Raw genomic sequence first — 16,844 nt, 5'->3', positions numbered from 1 at the left:
GCCTTGATAGTAAAAGAATAAAAGAAAAAGAAAAAGAAAGAAAAAAACCCTTATCATCTTTACCAATTCTTTTTGTGAGTTTCTAGTGTGACACAAACTTTTACTTACACTAATGCTGGGGTATTTACGAGTAAAAACCATCTACGGTTATGTGTGCACCTCCACGTCAGAATTGTGAGAATCTCAGTAAATCCAGTGACACCCCAGCACCACTCTTTTTTTCCTTTTTCTTTTTTCCATGTATCATTTCCTCCTTTTGTGGCATTACCAGTTTTATGCTAAAATCATGCATCTAAGTTGGTCAGATCTCTCTCTCTCTCTTCTCTTCTCTTCTCTTTTGTTAAAGCTTCTCTTATTTTGGAAGGGCAAAATAAAATCAGAAGGTAAATTACAATCTTCCAAAACATGAACGTGCGAGATCACAGGTTTTTCAAGTGAAGATGTCGCAGGTTTAAAGTGATAATCCCCCCGGTTTATATAATGACAATCTCGCTAAAAGTAGCGAACCTACGAGATAGTCACTTGAAACAAGCGAGATTGTCACTTTAAACCTACGAGATATAGTCTGTACTTTAACCTGATGATTGTACTTTAAGTAGGAGAATCATCACATGGTGTAGTAGTGGAATCCAAATCCATGGACCTATTGATCCATCAAATGTAAGATCAACCCACAAATAAAAACTCATCAAGCACCAATATATATATATATATATATACAGTGCATTACCACACCAAAGAGTTACATATGGAGCTAACTATATATATACGCTACAAATCGAGAGCTACTAGAAGGCTCCATGGAACTATGCACACACATTTTTAGTATCTATAACATAAGGTTCTGTTATGCACACACACAAAGATCTCAAAAATAAAAAAGGCAATCATATTTGCTTTGATGCCAAAATAAAACCTGTGGTATATAGTATCCCTTGATGATTAGGAAAATTAATAATAATGGAGCTTTTTAGGGAAATTTCTCTAATGTTGGAACACAGCACGTATAATCCAAAAAACATCTGCACAGATAGAGAATATGTAACATCAACACTCTGTAGGTTATTAGGAAAGAAGACAGAAAGCATTTGAGAACACAATTATGTCATATCTTTAAACAAATTCAACAACAATTTAAGGCACCAACCTGATCAAGACTATATCTGTTTAGGCATTTGGACTTTATTATGATCCAATATTCATAACTGTAAACTGTTCAATGTCCCCTTTCTTCTTCTTATCACCTTTTGAAATCTATGATAGATCCTCAGAAGGATCTTTATGACTTCATTCTCATTTCTCAATCAATACTATGCTTTGCAAACTTTAGCTAGAGTTTCTTCTCTTGAAACCTTTCAACAAAATATTTACCACAAAAAAACTAATTAAGGCCGGCACAAATAGAATTAATCTGTTATTTTCTTTATCTGAATTGCTAATATTTATAATTGATGACAAAAGAAAGACTTAAAACTTAGCAATTAATATTTATATAGGCAATGTCAATTCAAAAAGAAAGGGGAAAAAACCTTGGAGAGAAACTTACCAGTCATTTTGGCATTCTATTAATTTTTGTTGATGTTTTCCTTAGTTACCAATTTTCCATTGGACAATTGCTGATTTAAAACGAAAGGAATGTGTTGGATCATCCAATGGTCCTCTCCTTCTCCTTCTCCTTCTACTATTTCACCTTCACGATGGGGGTGCAACCTTTTGATGAAGTCTTCCGGCATGTTCATTATTCTCAATTCAAGAAGGGACTTGAGATGTTGAAAGCCACGAGGAAGCTTCTTCAACTTTGGGCAATCTATCATAACAAATGTTTCCAAGCATGGCATCATCCCTTCCTCTATTTCACTCAACTCCTCCAGCCCAAGCAAGGGACCTATACCAAAAAATTTTAGTTTTGGAAAATTTAATCGTCCCTCATTGCTAGAGCCACCCCAGCCAACCTGCCTTCCCAAGTACGAATTCTCATCTAGTATGATTACCTCCAAATTCGGTAGATGCGCCAGGGTGCTAACTGGGTCTTCTATTAAATTGTTCTGCATTAATACACATTTCCTTAGGCATTTTAGAGAACACGTCCACTGCGGTAGGTGCCCTTCCTTCATAGCCCCTTGTAAAATTAATTTCTCAAGATGGAGGGGAGCTGCTGATATATTGGTTTCCAAATCGAGTATTTTCTCATGAGCAGTGATTGGACCTGTTGATAAAGACAAAATACGAAGGTTATGCATCTTTCCAACGGCAGCAAAAAGCTTTACACAATATTCTTCTTGGACTCCTTTGAGAAGTAATTTCCGGAGCTGGGTTAAGTGACGAAGTTGACTTATTGAGCTTTCATCGATAATAACCCAACCTAGTGTTTGCAAGTTACTTGAGCTGCTTCCCAATGTAGACAATCGTAAATGAACATTTCCTGCATAACTAAAGAGAAGATGCCGTAATTGTGGATACATTAGCGAGCTTTCCACCTCTGTTTCACGAGCATCTAAAGTTTGCAAGTTGTATAACTTACGCAATGAAGAAGGAATTTTATTCACCAGTGTTCCCCTCACACTTAAATAGCGCAAGTGAATCAAGTGAACCACCTTACTTGGCAAATGTTCGATGTTTGTTCCCGACAAATCTAGCACCCGCAACCATTTGAGGCTCTTGAATACCATTTGAAACAAAGTCAACGGCAAAAAATTGTCATCAGAAAATGTTAGAAAGGAGCGAGTTTTTACACTAAATGCGTTTGATGGAATGCTATACGAACTGCTCTGAATTGTTATGCGACGTTGCCCCTCGATGATTCTGGAATTGCTTTGCTTTGTGAAAACCTTACCAAATTGTTCCTTCTTAATTACGTGAATGGCAATATCACGCATGAGGTCGTGCATTCTACAACCTACTAGACCAATGGTGATTGGCTCGTTAACAGCTTGCAACATGCTCCTATCTATGAGCTGAATGAGGTACTCATGTGCAACCTCCTCCAGTGTTTTTCGAGGATGATCCTCTATAAAACCTTCTGCCACCCACAAACGGATCAATCTTGATGTCTTGATTCGATAATCTTCGGGAAACATTCCACAATACAAGAAACAATATTTTAGGTAATGGGGTAAATAATTATAGCTTGTTAACAACACTCGACTAAGTCTTTCAAGATCGTGATTATTACTCAGTTCCCAATCGAGATTCTCAAGTATGCCATTCCATTCTAATTCATTCATTTCTTTTTTTGACATGAGACCTGCAATTACAACAACTGCAAGAGGCAAACCAACGCACCTTTTAACCATTTCCTCTCCAATTTGTTTCAAGTGCCCCGGACAACGACCCAAATGATCATCATTTTTAAATGCCTTCTTACAGAAAAGACTCCAAGCCAACTCATAGGATAATGGCTCAACTTGGTGAACATAGCAAGTCTCTCCTATTGGAGAAGCTACATCCAATATGCGGGTTGTGAAGATAACCCTACCACCACTTTCATGCGGTAATGCATATTTAATAGCTTCCCAAGCATTAACATCCCAAATATCATCAAGGACGAGGACATACCTCTTCCCTTGCAAATAGTTGTACATCGTTTCACGCAACTTGTCCAATGCCATTGTCTCCACATCACTAGGAATTGCCTCACTCCTACTTTCATGAAATTCTCGGACCATTCCTTTCAGCAACAGCTTTACTTGGAAATCTTGGGACACGGATACCCAAGCGTTACATTCAAACTCCCCTCCCAATATGCTCTTGTAAACTTTCTTCACGAGTGTTGTTTTCCCAGATCCACCCATACCAACAACAGAAACTATTAACCGTCGATGCACCTCTTTTTCTTTTAGCAACCACTCCCGTAACTTTGTGACATCTTTATCAATCCCAAGAATATCATCTTCTTCGACAAAAGGATTAGAAACGCCATGATCTCCCCCCCTTGTTTCTTCAACTTCTTCGATACTTGAATTACTTCCTTGTGCTCCTTGAAGGTTGTACTGCAGGCTTCTTCTAGAGATATCATCGATCTCCTTCCTGATGATTTCAATCTGAGAATGAAATTGTTTTTGAGCTCCCATCTGCTTGAAGAAGCAAAACTTGATGTGTAGACAATTACTAGCTGTTAGTCTTCCAGAGTATTTCAAAGGACTTGTCATTCTAAATAGGAATTCCTCGAGAACATCTTCAACTTTGTAGGCTTCATCTCTCACTTGTGCCACCCACTGATTCACCACCTCATCTCTCACCCTTCTCTTCTCTGCATCCCTTAGAAAGGCCTTCATTGTACAGAGTTCATCACGTATGAACCTAATATCATCACCAATTCCTTCTCCTTGGCTGCGAAATTCAGCAACAATGTTTTCGATAACCAAGTCTGTTAATTTGGTGAGAACAACTGAGAGTAAAACTTCTGCTGCCATTTTCCAGTTGACTTCGTATGTAGATTCAAACGGAGAACAAATCCCTTTTACAATACTTTGCTCTGCAATGCAGCTGAGACCACTCTCTTAGTTCTTCCCTTTGTCAAGCAAAGGAAAATGATCAAAAAATACATTATTTCCTTCAATGGTGCCAAAATCTGGCTCATTAAGTGATCTTAGCCGTTAAATAAAATAATATTGCCGGCCACTATCATATTAGTAATTTTTATATTATGAGGATCCTTGGGCGATACCACCAACAGATGCTCCATCGTTTTAAGCTATTTTTTTTTTTCTGAAAAAGATTAAATATGAATCTAAATGGGGACATGTTGGTTGAAACAAATTTTAGCACCTAAAGTCAAGTCAAATTTAATACAAATGATTTGACTCCATGGTTTTAAAACTCAGTTTCGTGCCTCGTCTCATCCATGCTAGATACCGAGTCGTCTCGAATGAATTTTTCGATACATTTGAGACATCTCGTCCAAAAATTTAAAAAAATGAACGTGAGGTATTAAATCTCGTTCGAAAAATTGACTTGTCCGTCCGTCTCATTCATGCCTGATACCGAGACGGCTTCGACAATACGTCTCGGTCTTGGACGAGTTTTGAAATCATGTTTGACGACACCACTGGCTGGCCTTACATGGTGAAAAGATCTCTAACCATTGATTTGAGAATTTTTTTAATCTCTTGTCCTAAAGCACCCTAGATTTAAGTATTTCTCATCACACTTAAATCAGAATGATTGGAATCACAAAATGTTCATGTGATGCATCACTGGCATATTTTTTCAACGCTACCCAACAAACCCATGATGCACATAATGTTCTTCTTCACCCACACCTTTATGGACCCATTCTGGTCAAATACAACATAGGCACAACCACGTGAAGGTATGGGCTGGCAGGCTGGAGAAAAAAATAAATTTTAAATTAATTAATTATCTCAACCACGCCGATTATATGTATTAAATTAAGAGAGAGGTAAGTGTTGATCAAGTCATAACATCAATTAAGATATTCTATAATTAAATATAAAAATTTAGCTTAAATAATAAATACAAAATTGTTGAAATTATCAATGGGTCAACTTTCAATGTAATGGTAAGAAGCAAACATTAAAATTAATAACAATTCTACAATAATTGTTAATGTGTTTGTATTCCTTCCTTAATCTGATTATTGTTTGACAGTTTGTAGTCTTAGACCTTAAGGGGGAAAAGGATCAAGATAGTAACAATTTTCTTTATCTTTGGGGAGAGAGGAATAACCAAATCATTTTAGTGAATGATGAGCAATCGGATCAAAAACTTTTTTTTTTTTTTTCGTGAACTTGATAACATTATAAATGATTTTTGGGAACAAAAATGCTTGTATGCAGAGGGGCAAACAAGCATCCAATGCCACCAAATGTCTTATTTTTCGTCGATTTCCAGTCACATCAAGCAATGCTGAATCTATTTCTTCACTTTTGAAACATAGCTTTGGAGAATCTAAGGTCAATTAAGTCGCCATTTTTAACTTCTTACCTGAATCCATCTTTTTTGTTTTTGTATAAAACGGGAGAAGAAAAAAAAAAGGGGAAATTTAGAACACCTCTATATCAAATTAAAAAATCAGAGGGTGAATGAAGTAAGAAGTGACAATCTGGCTGTTTTTTCTTCTCCAAAGTGACAATCCCACTGGTTTATTTAGTGACGATCTCGCTAAAAGTAGCGAACCTGTGATCTCAGTCTTCACGTTTTGGGAATTCAGATGAACAGTAAGCTAGAACCGAAATTTCATCAAAAGTTGATCACATTTTGGTAAATTTCCCAAAAATCAAAGAGAGATTGAAATTCTTATCCACTTCACATGGTGTAGGAGTGGAATCCAAATCCACTGACCCATTGATCTATCAAATGTGAGACCAACCCAAAAATAAAAACTCATCAAGCACCAATACATATACCAGAGTATTACCACACCAAAGAGTTACACATGGAGCCAACTATAAGGCACTAGAAGGCTCACATGCATGGAACTGAGCACACATATTATTAATTAGTATCTATAACATAAGGTTCTGTTTATACACACGCTTACACAAAGATCTCAAAAATAAAAAAGGCAATCATATTTGCTTAAAACCTGTGGTAGTACCCCTTGATGATAAGGAAAAATAATGATAATGGAGCTTTTTAGGGAAATTTCTCGAACATTAGAACACAGCACGTATAATCCAAAAAACATCTGCACGGATAGAGAATATGTTACATCAACACTCTGTAGGTTAATAGGAAAGAAGGCAGAAAGTGTTTGAGAACATATACAATTATGTCATGTTTAAACAAATTCAATAATAATTTAAGGCACACACCAACCTGATTAAGACAACCATATATGTATAGGCTTTTGGACTTCTTATGATTCAATCATTTCTGTAAACTGTTTAATGTCCCGTTTCCTCTTATCACCTTTTGCAAGCTATGATAGATCCTCAGAAGCATCTTTATGAGCTCATTCTCATTTCTCACTAACTACTTTGCTTTGCAAACTTTAGCTAGAGTTTCTTCTCTTGAAAAGCTTCCAACAAAATATTTACCACAAAAAAACTATTTAATTAAGGCCAGAACAAATAGAATTTTAATCTCTTATTTTCTTTATCTGAATTGCTAATATTTATAATTGGTAATAAAAGAGAGAATTAAAGCTTAGGAATTACTATTTATAAAGGCAATACCAATTAAAAAGAAAAACTTTAGAGAAGCTTACCAGTCAATTTTGGATTAATGCATCCTGAAGGACCAATTTTCCATCGGAAAAGTGCACATTTAAAACCAAAGGAATGTGTTGGATCATCCAACGGTCCTCTCCTTCTCCTTCTACTATTTCACCTTCACGATGGTGGCGCAACCATTTGACGAAGTCTTCAGGCATGTCTTGTACTCTCAATTCAAGAAGGGACTTGAGATGTTGAAAGCCATTGGGAAGCTTTTTCAACTTTGGGCAATTGATTATACAAAGTGATTGCAAGCATGGCATCATCCCCTCCTCTATCTCACTCAACTCCTCCAGCTCAAGCAAGGAATCTATACCAAAAAAATTTAGTTTTGGAAAATTTAATCGTCCCTCATTGCTGCTAATGCCACCCCAACCAATTTGCCTTCCCAAGTACGCATTCCCTAGCATAAGTACCTCCAAATTGGGTAGATGTGCCAGGGTGCTAACTGGGTCTTCCATTAAATTGTTACCTACTAATAGACATTTCCTTAGGCATTTTAGAGAACATGTCCACTGCGGTAGGTGTCCTTCCTTCATAGCCCCTTCTAAATTTAATTTCTCAAGATGGAGGGGAGTTGCTGACATATTGGTTTCCAAATCAAGGATTTGCTCATTACCATATTCTTTGCATATTGACAAAGTGCGAAGGTGATGCATCTTCTCAACGGCAGCACAAAGCTTTAAGCAATGTTCTTCTTCTACTCCTTTGACAAGTAATTTCCGGAGCTGGGTTAAGTGACAAAGTTGACTTATTGAGCTTTCATCGATGTTCACCCAACCTAGTGTTTGCAAGTTACTTGAGCTGCTTCCTAATGTGGACAATCGTAAATGAACATTTCCCCTATAACTAAAGAGAAGATGCCGTAATTGTGGATACATTAGCGAGCTTTCCACCTTTGTTTCACGAGCATCTAAAGTCTGTAAGTTTTGTAGCTTATGTAATGAAGCTGGTAATTCATTCACCTGTGTTCCCCTCACACTTAAATAGCGCAAGTGAATCAACTGAACCACATTGCTTGGCAAATGTTTGATGTTTGATCCTGATAAATCCAACACCCGCAACCATTTGATGCTCTTCATTACCATTTGAAGCCGAGTCATTGACAAAAACTTGTCAATAGAAAATGTTAGAAAGAAGCGGGTTCTTACACCAAATGAGTTCGATGGAAAGTTTTCTGAACTGTTCAGAATTGTTACGCGACGTTGCCCCTCGACAGTTCTGGAATCACTTTGTTTTGTGAAAACTTCACCAAATTCTTCCTTTTTAATTACATGAATGGCAATGTCACGCATGAGGTCGTGTATTCTACAAGCTACTAGACCAATATTTAAAGTCTTGTTATCAGCTTGCAACATGTTCCTTCCAATGAGCTGAACAAGGTATCCATGTGCAACCTCCTCTGGTGTTTTCCGAGGATGATCCTCTATAAAACCTTCGGCCACCCATAAACGGATCAATCTTGATGTCTTAATTCGATAATCTTCCGGAAACATTCCACAATACAAGAAACAATATTTTAGATTATGAGGTAAATTATTATAGCTTGTTAACAACACTCGACTAAGCCTTTCAAGATCGTGATTATTACTCAGTTCCCAATCGAGATTTTCAAGTATGTCATTCCATTCTAATTCATTCATTTCTTTTTTTGACATTAGACCACCAATGACAGCAAGTGCAAGAGGCAAACCACCACACCTTTTAACCATTTCCTCCCCAATGTTTTTCAAGTGCGTCGGACAACAACCCGAAAGATGACCATTCTTAAATGCCTTTCTACAAAAGAGACTCCAAGCCAATTCATGGGATAATGGCTTAACTTGGAGAACATAGCAAATCTCTCCTATTGGAGAAGCTACATCCGATATGCGGGTCGTGAAGATGACCCTACCGCCACTTTCACATGGTAATGCATGTTTTACTCCTTCCCAAGCATTAAGATTCCAAATATCATCAAAGACAAGGACATACCTCTTTGTTTGCAAATAGCTGTACATTGTTCCACGCAACTTGTCCAGTGCCATTGTCTCCATGTCACTTGGAATTGCCTCCTTCCTACTTTCATGATATTCTCGGATCATTCGTTTCAGCAACACCTTTATCTGGAAATCTTGGGACACAGATACCCAAGCATTACATTCAAATTCCCCTCCCAATACACTCTTGTAAACTTTCTTCACGAGTGTCGTCTTTCCAGATCCACCCATACCAACCACTGAAACTATTGATCGCTTATGCGCCTCTTCTTTCTGTAGCAGCCATTTCCGTAACTTCTTCACATCTTTATCAATCCCAACGATATCATCTTCTTCAACGAAAGGATCAGACACACCGTGATCTCCTCCTCTTGTTTCTTCATCTTCTTCGAGGCTTGAATTAGTTCCCTGTTCTCCTCGAAGGTTGTATTGCAAGCTTCTTCTAGAAATATCATTGATCTCTTTCCTGATGATTTCAATCTGAGAATGAAATTGACGGCGAGCTCCTATTTGCTTGAAGAACCGATGTATAGAGAAATTACAGAAGTTGACATGTAGACAATTACTAGCTGCTAGTCTTCTCGAGTACTCTGGAGGACTTTTCGTTCGAAATAGGAATTCCTCAAGAACATCTTCAACTTTGTAAGCTTCATTTTGCACTTGTACCACCCACTGATTCACCATTTCTTCTCTCACTCTTCTCTTCTCTGCATCTTTAAGGAAGGCCTTCATGGTCGAAAGTTCATCACGGATGAACTTAATGTCGTCACCAATTCCACGTTGGAGGAGGAATTCTTTGACAATTTTTTCAATAACCAAATCTGTTATTTTAGAGGTAACAGATGATACTAAAACTTCTGCCATTTCAATTCTCTTTTGGATGTAAGAATTGATTCAAACAGAACTCAAATCTCAGCTACAATACATTAATGTTCTTCAATCTCTTATTCTTTATTCTTTCATGTTTTCACAGCAAAGTAACCTTCAAAGGACAAACCCTCATTAAAGAAAAGAAAAAGATATAAGTATATATTCTTACTTCAATCCTACTTCATTCCTAATCTCTCAATGGTACAAAAACATATGCCTCATCACCGAGTGATTCTAATTGTTCTATAAAATTAATCTAATTACTATCTTCTTCTTGTTGAAGTTTCCTAATCAAGTGACCTCATTTTTAAAAATTTGCTCACAAATAAATTTCTTTCAAGTTTTTGCAAACTTGCAATAAATTAATTTGGTAATGTTGTTAATTTGAATAGCTTAAGTAATGATTTTAGTGGTAAATTCCATATACTACAAAACTATTCCAAATGATAAAATGTTTATGAGTTGATAGAATAAGAATTATTATTTTTTTTTTTAAGTGACTAAAGATCCATTTTCAACAGAGGGTATTTTCTTTTAGAGACATAATTGTTGTTTTTCGCGAGTAGTTTTGGAAAACTTTTTGATTTTTTAGAAAAAAAGAGTTTTCAAACTTAACTAATGGCGCTTATTTAAGTTCATAATTAAAATCTTATGCAAGATGAGGTTTACCCGCTTTACTCAAAAACTAATTAAGAGCATAAATAAAATGATAATGCCGAAGTAACATAAAAATGTGCATCGATTGTACATTCTGATGGGATGGTGCACACATAACCATAGACGCTTTTCACTCGTTCACCTCATAAGAATGTTAGAATCGATGTAAATTTCAATGTTACTCCAACACAACTCTAAATAAAATTAGGAAAGTGCTGAAGTAGCATTGAAATTGACATCGTTTCAGACATTGCTGACATGGATGTGTCTAGAGAACCATAGATGCTGTTCATCGAGATACAAGTGAGAAGCTTCTATGGTTCTGTGCACACCAATGTCCTAAACGTCGTCAATTTCAATGTTACTCCAGCACAACTCATAAAATTAATCTCTCTTCTCTTATCTAAGATAGCTGATATTTATTATCAACAAAAAAATGATGATTTACAGAACACCAATTGATATTTATAGAAGTAATTCCACTTCAAGTAGAAAAAGAAGAGAATTGTGCGAAGGATTGGAAATCTTAAGAGAACTTCTATTAATACACCAACTTTTACTTATAACACAAAAATCTACATATAAACTGGCAAATCTCCATTTCATGTGCTGAATATGACGAAATTCCGAGTTTGGTACGCTGTTCCTTTTAATTCCCAAAACATGAATTCGTCATATTTATAACCTACGAACACATGAGTTCGTCACTTTTAATACCTACGAATTCATAGATATATCAGCAAATTCACTGATTATAAAAGTGACGAATTCACTCAAAATGCATGTTTTGGGAATAAAAATGAAAAATGTACCAAAACTGGAATTTGGACATAAGTTGCACACGTTTTGGGAAAATTCCCTATAAACAGCCACCTAATTTCAAAGGATTGGTGTGTTATAAGAAAATTTTGATGTGCCTACAGAATCTCTTGATCTTAGTCTTCTCCCATTGATAATGGCATCCCAATCAAGTAAACCTAAATACCTAGCTGCAGTATCTCTATGTTAGGTCTTCCACTAAATTGTTAAGACCTTATAAACATGCGCCTTGAGAAAAACAAGAGGGATGAAGATCATTGTCTTCTTTCTAATGATATATCCTTGAATTAACTAGGACAAAACAAGAGAAATAATTTAAAGGTTTTCTATTTTTCGAGGGTTTCTGTATTGGGGAGATAAATGCGTTTTTGCAACTCCCGGCTTTATAAATAGAGATCTCTAGGCCTGTAAAACTTGAGAGAAAATAGTGATTGTTCTTGTTCTGATCCATGGACATAGGCACACAGCCGAACCACATATATACTTGACATAGGCACACAGCCGAACCACATATATACTTGTGTTTGGTTGATTTCTCTTATCTTTGCTTTTTCGTTTTTTAACAGTTCCTAACAAAAGAGAGGATTTTCTTATGTGAAAATAGATCTAATGTCACAAATAATCATAACGCCCTCTTCATTAATGTCATTTTCATAACATAAATCTAATCTTGGATTTCTTATGAAATGGAAAAAAATCTTAAATTAAAATTGAACAGAATAAAAAAACCATTGCCTAATCATAGTTCTTATGAAAAATTGTACAAACTAGAAATGGAAAATCTCCATAACCAAAAACAAATTAAATCAAGCACTAATGCACAGTACCTCCAAATGAAATAGTTACAAAAGGAGATGATGACTACGTATGCTATAATTCTAAAATAATAGAGATGCTCCCACATTATGAGTTTGTGTAATAAAAATCCTGTTATAAGCCAACATACATTTATACAATAATCTTGAAATTACAGAAGAAAAATGTGTAGAAAAAAGCTTCTGAAAAGTAGCTCAAATTATCCACCATAAATTCACATAGAAAGAGAATCTGAACACCAACACCATGTAATTTAAGTGAAGAACAAAATATCAGAAAAAGAGGAACACCAAATGCAATTTCATTGCTTAATTTATTAAGATAGATCTTAACTGAAATATGACTCAAAAATAAAGTTGAATGGCGATGTACCAACCATGTTAGACTGTCAATTACTAACAGTTGAAGGTGTCAGTTTCCAATTGAAAAGTGCCATGAGAAACTTCCCCAATCAGATAGAAAACTCGGTCAAGTTATGCATGTTATGTATAATGTTCGATGTGTTGAAGTATGGCTCAAAAATCAATTAGGCCCGGTTCAAGTGTGTGTATTCTTGGGTTGATCCAAGATAATTTGGGTTGGGCTTGTAACTTATATAAGTGACCACTTATGTCATGCTTCTAAAAAGAATTTTGTTCTTTTGTTTTTAGAAGTCTTTAAGTCTCTTCTAAAGAAGAGAGTAGAAAAAAAAAGAAACCCAAGAGAGGAGAGGTTGGGAGTTTTGGAAAGATTGAGATCTGGAAGAAGGTAAATCTAAGTGATAAAGGGAGTCCTTGTATCGATTTGTCCGTTTTCTTCATAGTAAAATCAAGCTCTAACGCTCATACCTCCGTGGACATAATCTTTGGGTGAACGACATAAAATCTCATGTTGTGAGTATTGTGTTCTTACTCTTTTTTTTTTTTGTGGTTGTTTATCTTCTTTACATTTGCTACTATTAGTTGGGTTACCCTTTATTGTCATTATTAAACAAAGTCTTGGAAGGTATAGCATATAAAGTGTTTGGTTAAATACCCAATAGGTGTTTGGTCAAATTACTAAGTGAATTTCACAAGAGTGTTCACATACACAACACGATGAACAATAAATAAACATGATTTTAAAATATAACTTAATAGTTATATGATGATTTTAAATGGTCTTTTCAAGTCACATATGTATGAAAATGAGCGTCAAAATTTGTTTTTGCACACAAACTCCTTCAGCTGAGGCATATGATCTATGTATTTAAGTTTAGGAAAACTTAACCATCCCTCACTACCAGTGTCATCCCAACCAATCTGCCTTCACATGTAAGTTTTCTGGAATAGCTCAACAAATTAATCTATCAAATGTGGGATCTACCCATAAATAAAAACTAATAAAACACCACTATACATTGTATCATCACACCAAAGAGTTACATATGGAGTCAACTATACATGTTATAAGTCAAGAATTACTAGAAGGCTCCATGGAACTTTGTACACTCATTATCAGTTTGTATAACATAAGGTTCTGTTTTACACACACTTATACAAAGATCTCGAAAATAAATAAGGCAATTGTATTCCCCTAGACGGCTAAATGAAACATATGTTGTAGCATCCCTTAGTGATTGCAGAATATGAGACACCAACACCCTGTAGATTAGGAGGAAAAAAGACAGAAACAAGGAAAGCATTTGAGATCACAATTACATCATACTTAAAAAAATTCAACAACAATTTAAGGTACCAACCTGATCAAGACTATGTTTAAGCACTCAGACTTCTTATGATCCATCTAAACATTTCTAGACAATCTAATGTCCTCTTTCCTCTTGTCACCTTGAGAAAGCTATGATAGATCCTCAGAAGCATGTTTATGATCTCATTCTCACTTACTGCTTTGCTTTGCAGACCTTAGTGCATCTTCACATGAAAGCTTCTAAACAAAATATTTACAACAAAAACTAATTAAAGGCACAAAACAAAATTAATCTTCATTTTTTTTAATCCGCAATAGGTGATATCTATAATTGATGTAAAAAAAAAATAAAGGTGATTTAAAGCAAGCAAATGATCTGTATACAGGCAATGCCACTTCGAAAGGAAAACAAAAACGAAAGCTTCAGATATTAATAAATTATTTTACCAGTATAGAGAAGAGAGAAACTTACCAGTCATTTTTTGATTTCAATTAATTTCATTTTTTCTAGAGAGAGCAATTTTCCATTGGACCAATGCACATTTAATACAATAGGAATGTGTTGGATCATCCAATGGTCCTCTCCTTCTCCTTCTACTATTTCACCTTCATGATGGTTGCGCAACCTCTTGATGAAATCTTCCGACATGTTGAATATTCTCCATTCATGAAGGGATTTGAGATGTTGAAAACCACGGGGAAGCTTCTTCAACTTTGGGCAATCATATATAAAAGTGTTTGTAAGCATGGCATCGTCCCCACCTCTATCTCACTCAACTCCTCCAGCTCATACAGATTCCATATACCAAAAAAAATTTAGTTTTGGAAAATTTAATTGTCGCTCATTGCTGCTAGTGCCACCCCAAACAATCTGCCTACCCAGGTAAGCCTTATCAAGCGTAAGTACCTCCAAATTGGGTAGATGTGCTAGGCTGCTAACTGGGTCTTTCGTTAATTTGTTATAACATAATTCACATTTCTGTAGGAATTTCAAAGAGCATGTCCATTGTGGTAAGTGCCCTTCCCCACACAGGATGACGAATCAATCTTGAAGTCTTGATTTGATAATCTTCCGGAAACATTCCACAATACAAGAAACAATATATTAGACCATGAGGTAAATAATTGTAACTTGTTAATAAGACCCGACTTAACCTTTCAAGATCTTGATTATTACTTAGTTCCCAATCAAGATTTTCAAGTACATCATTCCATTCTAGTTCATTTGTGCCTTTCTTCAACATGAGACCACCAATTACGTCAATTGCCAGTGGCAATCCGCCACACCTTTTCACCATTTCCTTTCCGATTTTCTTCAAATGATGTGGACAACAATCCAAGCAAGATCCATTCTTGCATGCTCTTTTACAAAAGAAACTCCAAGCCAATTCATGGGGTAATGGCTTGACTTGGTGAACATAGCAAGTCTCTCCTATCGGAGAAGCTACACCTAATAAGCAACTTGTGATTATTACCTTTCCCCCAGTTTCACATGGTAACGCATATTTAACTCCCTCCCAAGCATTAACATCCCAAATATCATCAAGGACGAGGACATACCTTTTACTTTGTAAATAGTTGTATATGGTTTTGCACAACTTATTTGATGCCATCGTCTCCACGTCACTAGGAATCACCTCCTTTCTATTTTCATGAAATTCTTGGAGGATGCGTTTCAGTATCACCTTTACTTGGAAGTCTTGGGACACACATACCCAAGCCTTATATTCAAATTCCCTTCCCAATATGCCCTTATAAACTTCCTTGATGATAGTGGTCTTTCTGGATCCTCCCATACCAACCACTGAAACTATTGTTCGTGGATTGGCCTTTTCTTTCTTTAGGAGCCACTCTTGTAACTTGTTCACATCTCTGTCAATTCCTACGATATCATCTTCTTCAACGAAAGGATTAGACACACTGTGATAATCGTCTTCGTCTTCGACGCTTGGGCTAGTGCCTAGTTGTCAAAAGTCATATCGTAGCCTTCTCATAGAGATATCATCAACCTCCTTCCTGATAATTTCAATATGAGAATGAAATAGATGACGAGTTCCCATCTGCTTGAAGAAAGTAAGCACATAAGTAATGCAAAACTTGATATCTAGACAACCAGTTGATTCTCCCAGGTCGATGAGAGAACTTTCCATCATAAATTGGTACTCCTCGAGAACATCTTCAATTTTGTAAGCTTCATCTCTCACTTGTGCCACCTACTGATTCACCATCCCTTCTCTCACTCTTCTCTTCTCTGCATCTCTTATGACCGCCTTCATCGTAGAAAGTTCATCACAGATGAACTTAATGTCGTTGCCGATTCCTCCTCATTGGATTCGCCATTCTGCCACAGCTTCTTCAATTGCCAAGTCTTTCAATTTGGAGATAACAGACTTCACTAAAGCTTCTACAGCCATTTTCAGTTTTCTTGGAAGGAATCTAGATTCAAACAGAGCACAAATCTCACAAACTAGAGCCAGTTTTCTTGGAAGGAATCTAGATTAATTCTCTTAATCTAGCTTCTACAGCCATTTTCAGTTTTCTTGGAAGGAAATTTTTTATTATAATGATTTGAAATACTTTTTTTCACATTTGATTCTTGGGTACCCGTGATTTTTGGTGGTTCCGGTTCCAGTTCTATTTATTTTGGAACCGAACCCAGAATTGACAAGAACTGGAACCGGACTAATATTAATGGTTATGGTCCTAAGTTCCTTAGGAACCGGACCGGAACCAGCTCATTGACACCCCTGACGATGACCATATGGCATTGAGGTCCTTTTCGGGTAATCTTCAAGAGAAGACTGGTCAAAGGGCTTGTTATCTGTTTGAGAATATAATTAGGAGGTGTCCCAAAAGA

General features: G+C 36.2%; 2 protein-coding genes and 1 long non-coding RNA gene across 4 annotated transcripts; all 3 read right to left on the bottom strand.

Moving 5' to 3' along the window:
* Positions 1-734: 734 nt before the first annotated feature.
* On the bottom strand, positions 735-4,534 carry LOC147404336 (putative disease resistance RPP13-like protein 3). 2 transcript variants are annotated; one of them, XM_086440253.1, is made up of 2 exons: positions 1,148-4,534; positions 735-1,022 (listed from the first exon to the last, which is right to left on the bottom strand). In XM_086440253.1, exon 1 carries the CDS (start codon positions 4,410-4,412, stop codon positions 1,566-1,568), a length of 2,847 nt encoding a protein of 948 aa, XP_086296379.1. In that variant the 5' UTR covers positions 4,413-4,534; the 3' UTR covers positions 735-1,022; positions 1,148-1,565. The 2 variants fall into 2 exon arrangements, with proteins under 2 accessions (XP_086296379.1, XP_086296380.1); XM_086440254.1 differs by lacking the exon at positions 735-1,022 and having other exon boundaries at positions 1,990-2,206; positions 2,733-4,534.
* Positions 4,535-6,334: 1,800 nt separating this feature from the next.
* On the bottom strand, positions 6,335-10,274 carry LOC147404335 (disease resistance protein RPM1-like). The gene is made up of 3 exons (XM_086437840.1): positions 7,172-10,274; positions 6,781-6,982; positions 6,335-6,649 (listed from the first exon to the last, which is right to left on the bottom strand). The coding sequence occupies exon 1, from the start codon at positions 10,019-10,021 to the stop codon at positions 7,175-7,177; it is 2,847 nt and encodes a 948-aa protein (XP_086293966.1). The 5' UTR covers positions 10,022-10,274; the 3' UTR covers positions 6,335-6,649; positions 6,781-6,982; positions 7,172-7,174.
* Positions 10,275-13,186: 2,912 nt separating this feature from the next.
* On the bottom strand, positions 13,187-16,538 carry LOC147404334 (uncharacterized). The gene is made up of 3 exons (XR_015177734.1): positions 14,460-16,538; positions 14,040-14,227; positions 13,187-13,941 (listed from the first exon to the last, which is right to left on the bottom strand). It is a non-coding gene; the product is annotated as an uncharacterized LOC147404334 (long non-coding RNA).
* Positions 16,539-16,844: the final 306 nt, after the last annotated feature.

The sequence above is a fragment of the Akebia trifoliata genome, chromosome 4 (genome assembly GCF_017979445.1).
Source record: "Akebia trifoliata isolate Shusen 1 chromosome 4, ASM1797944v1, whole genome shotgun sequence".
Taxonomy (NCBI): domain Eukaryota; kingdom Viridiplantae; phylum Streptophyta; class Magnoliopsida; order Ranunculales; family Lardizabalaceae; genus Akebia; species Akebia trifoliata.
The sequence above is the reverse complement of the archived record's forward strand: the minus strand, read 5'-3'. Positions and strand labels throughout refer to the sequence as shown.

Excerpts from the sequence above, each read along its gene's own strand:
- LOC147404336 (XM_086440253.1), bottom strand. The coding sequence starts at position 4,412 with ATGGCAGCAGAAGTTTTACTCTCAGTTGTTCTCACCAAATTAACAGAC.
- LOC147404335 (XM_086437840.1), bottom strand. The coding sequence starts at position 10,021 with ATGGCAGAAGTTTTAGTATCATCTGTTACCTCTAAAATAACAGATTTG.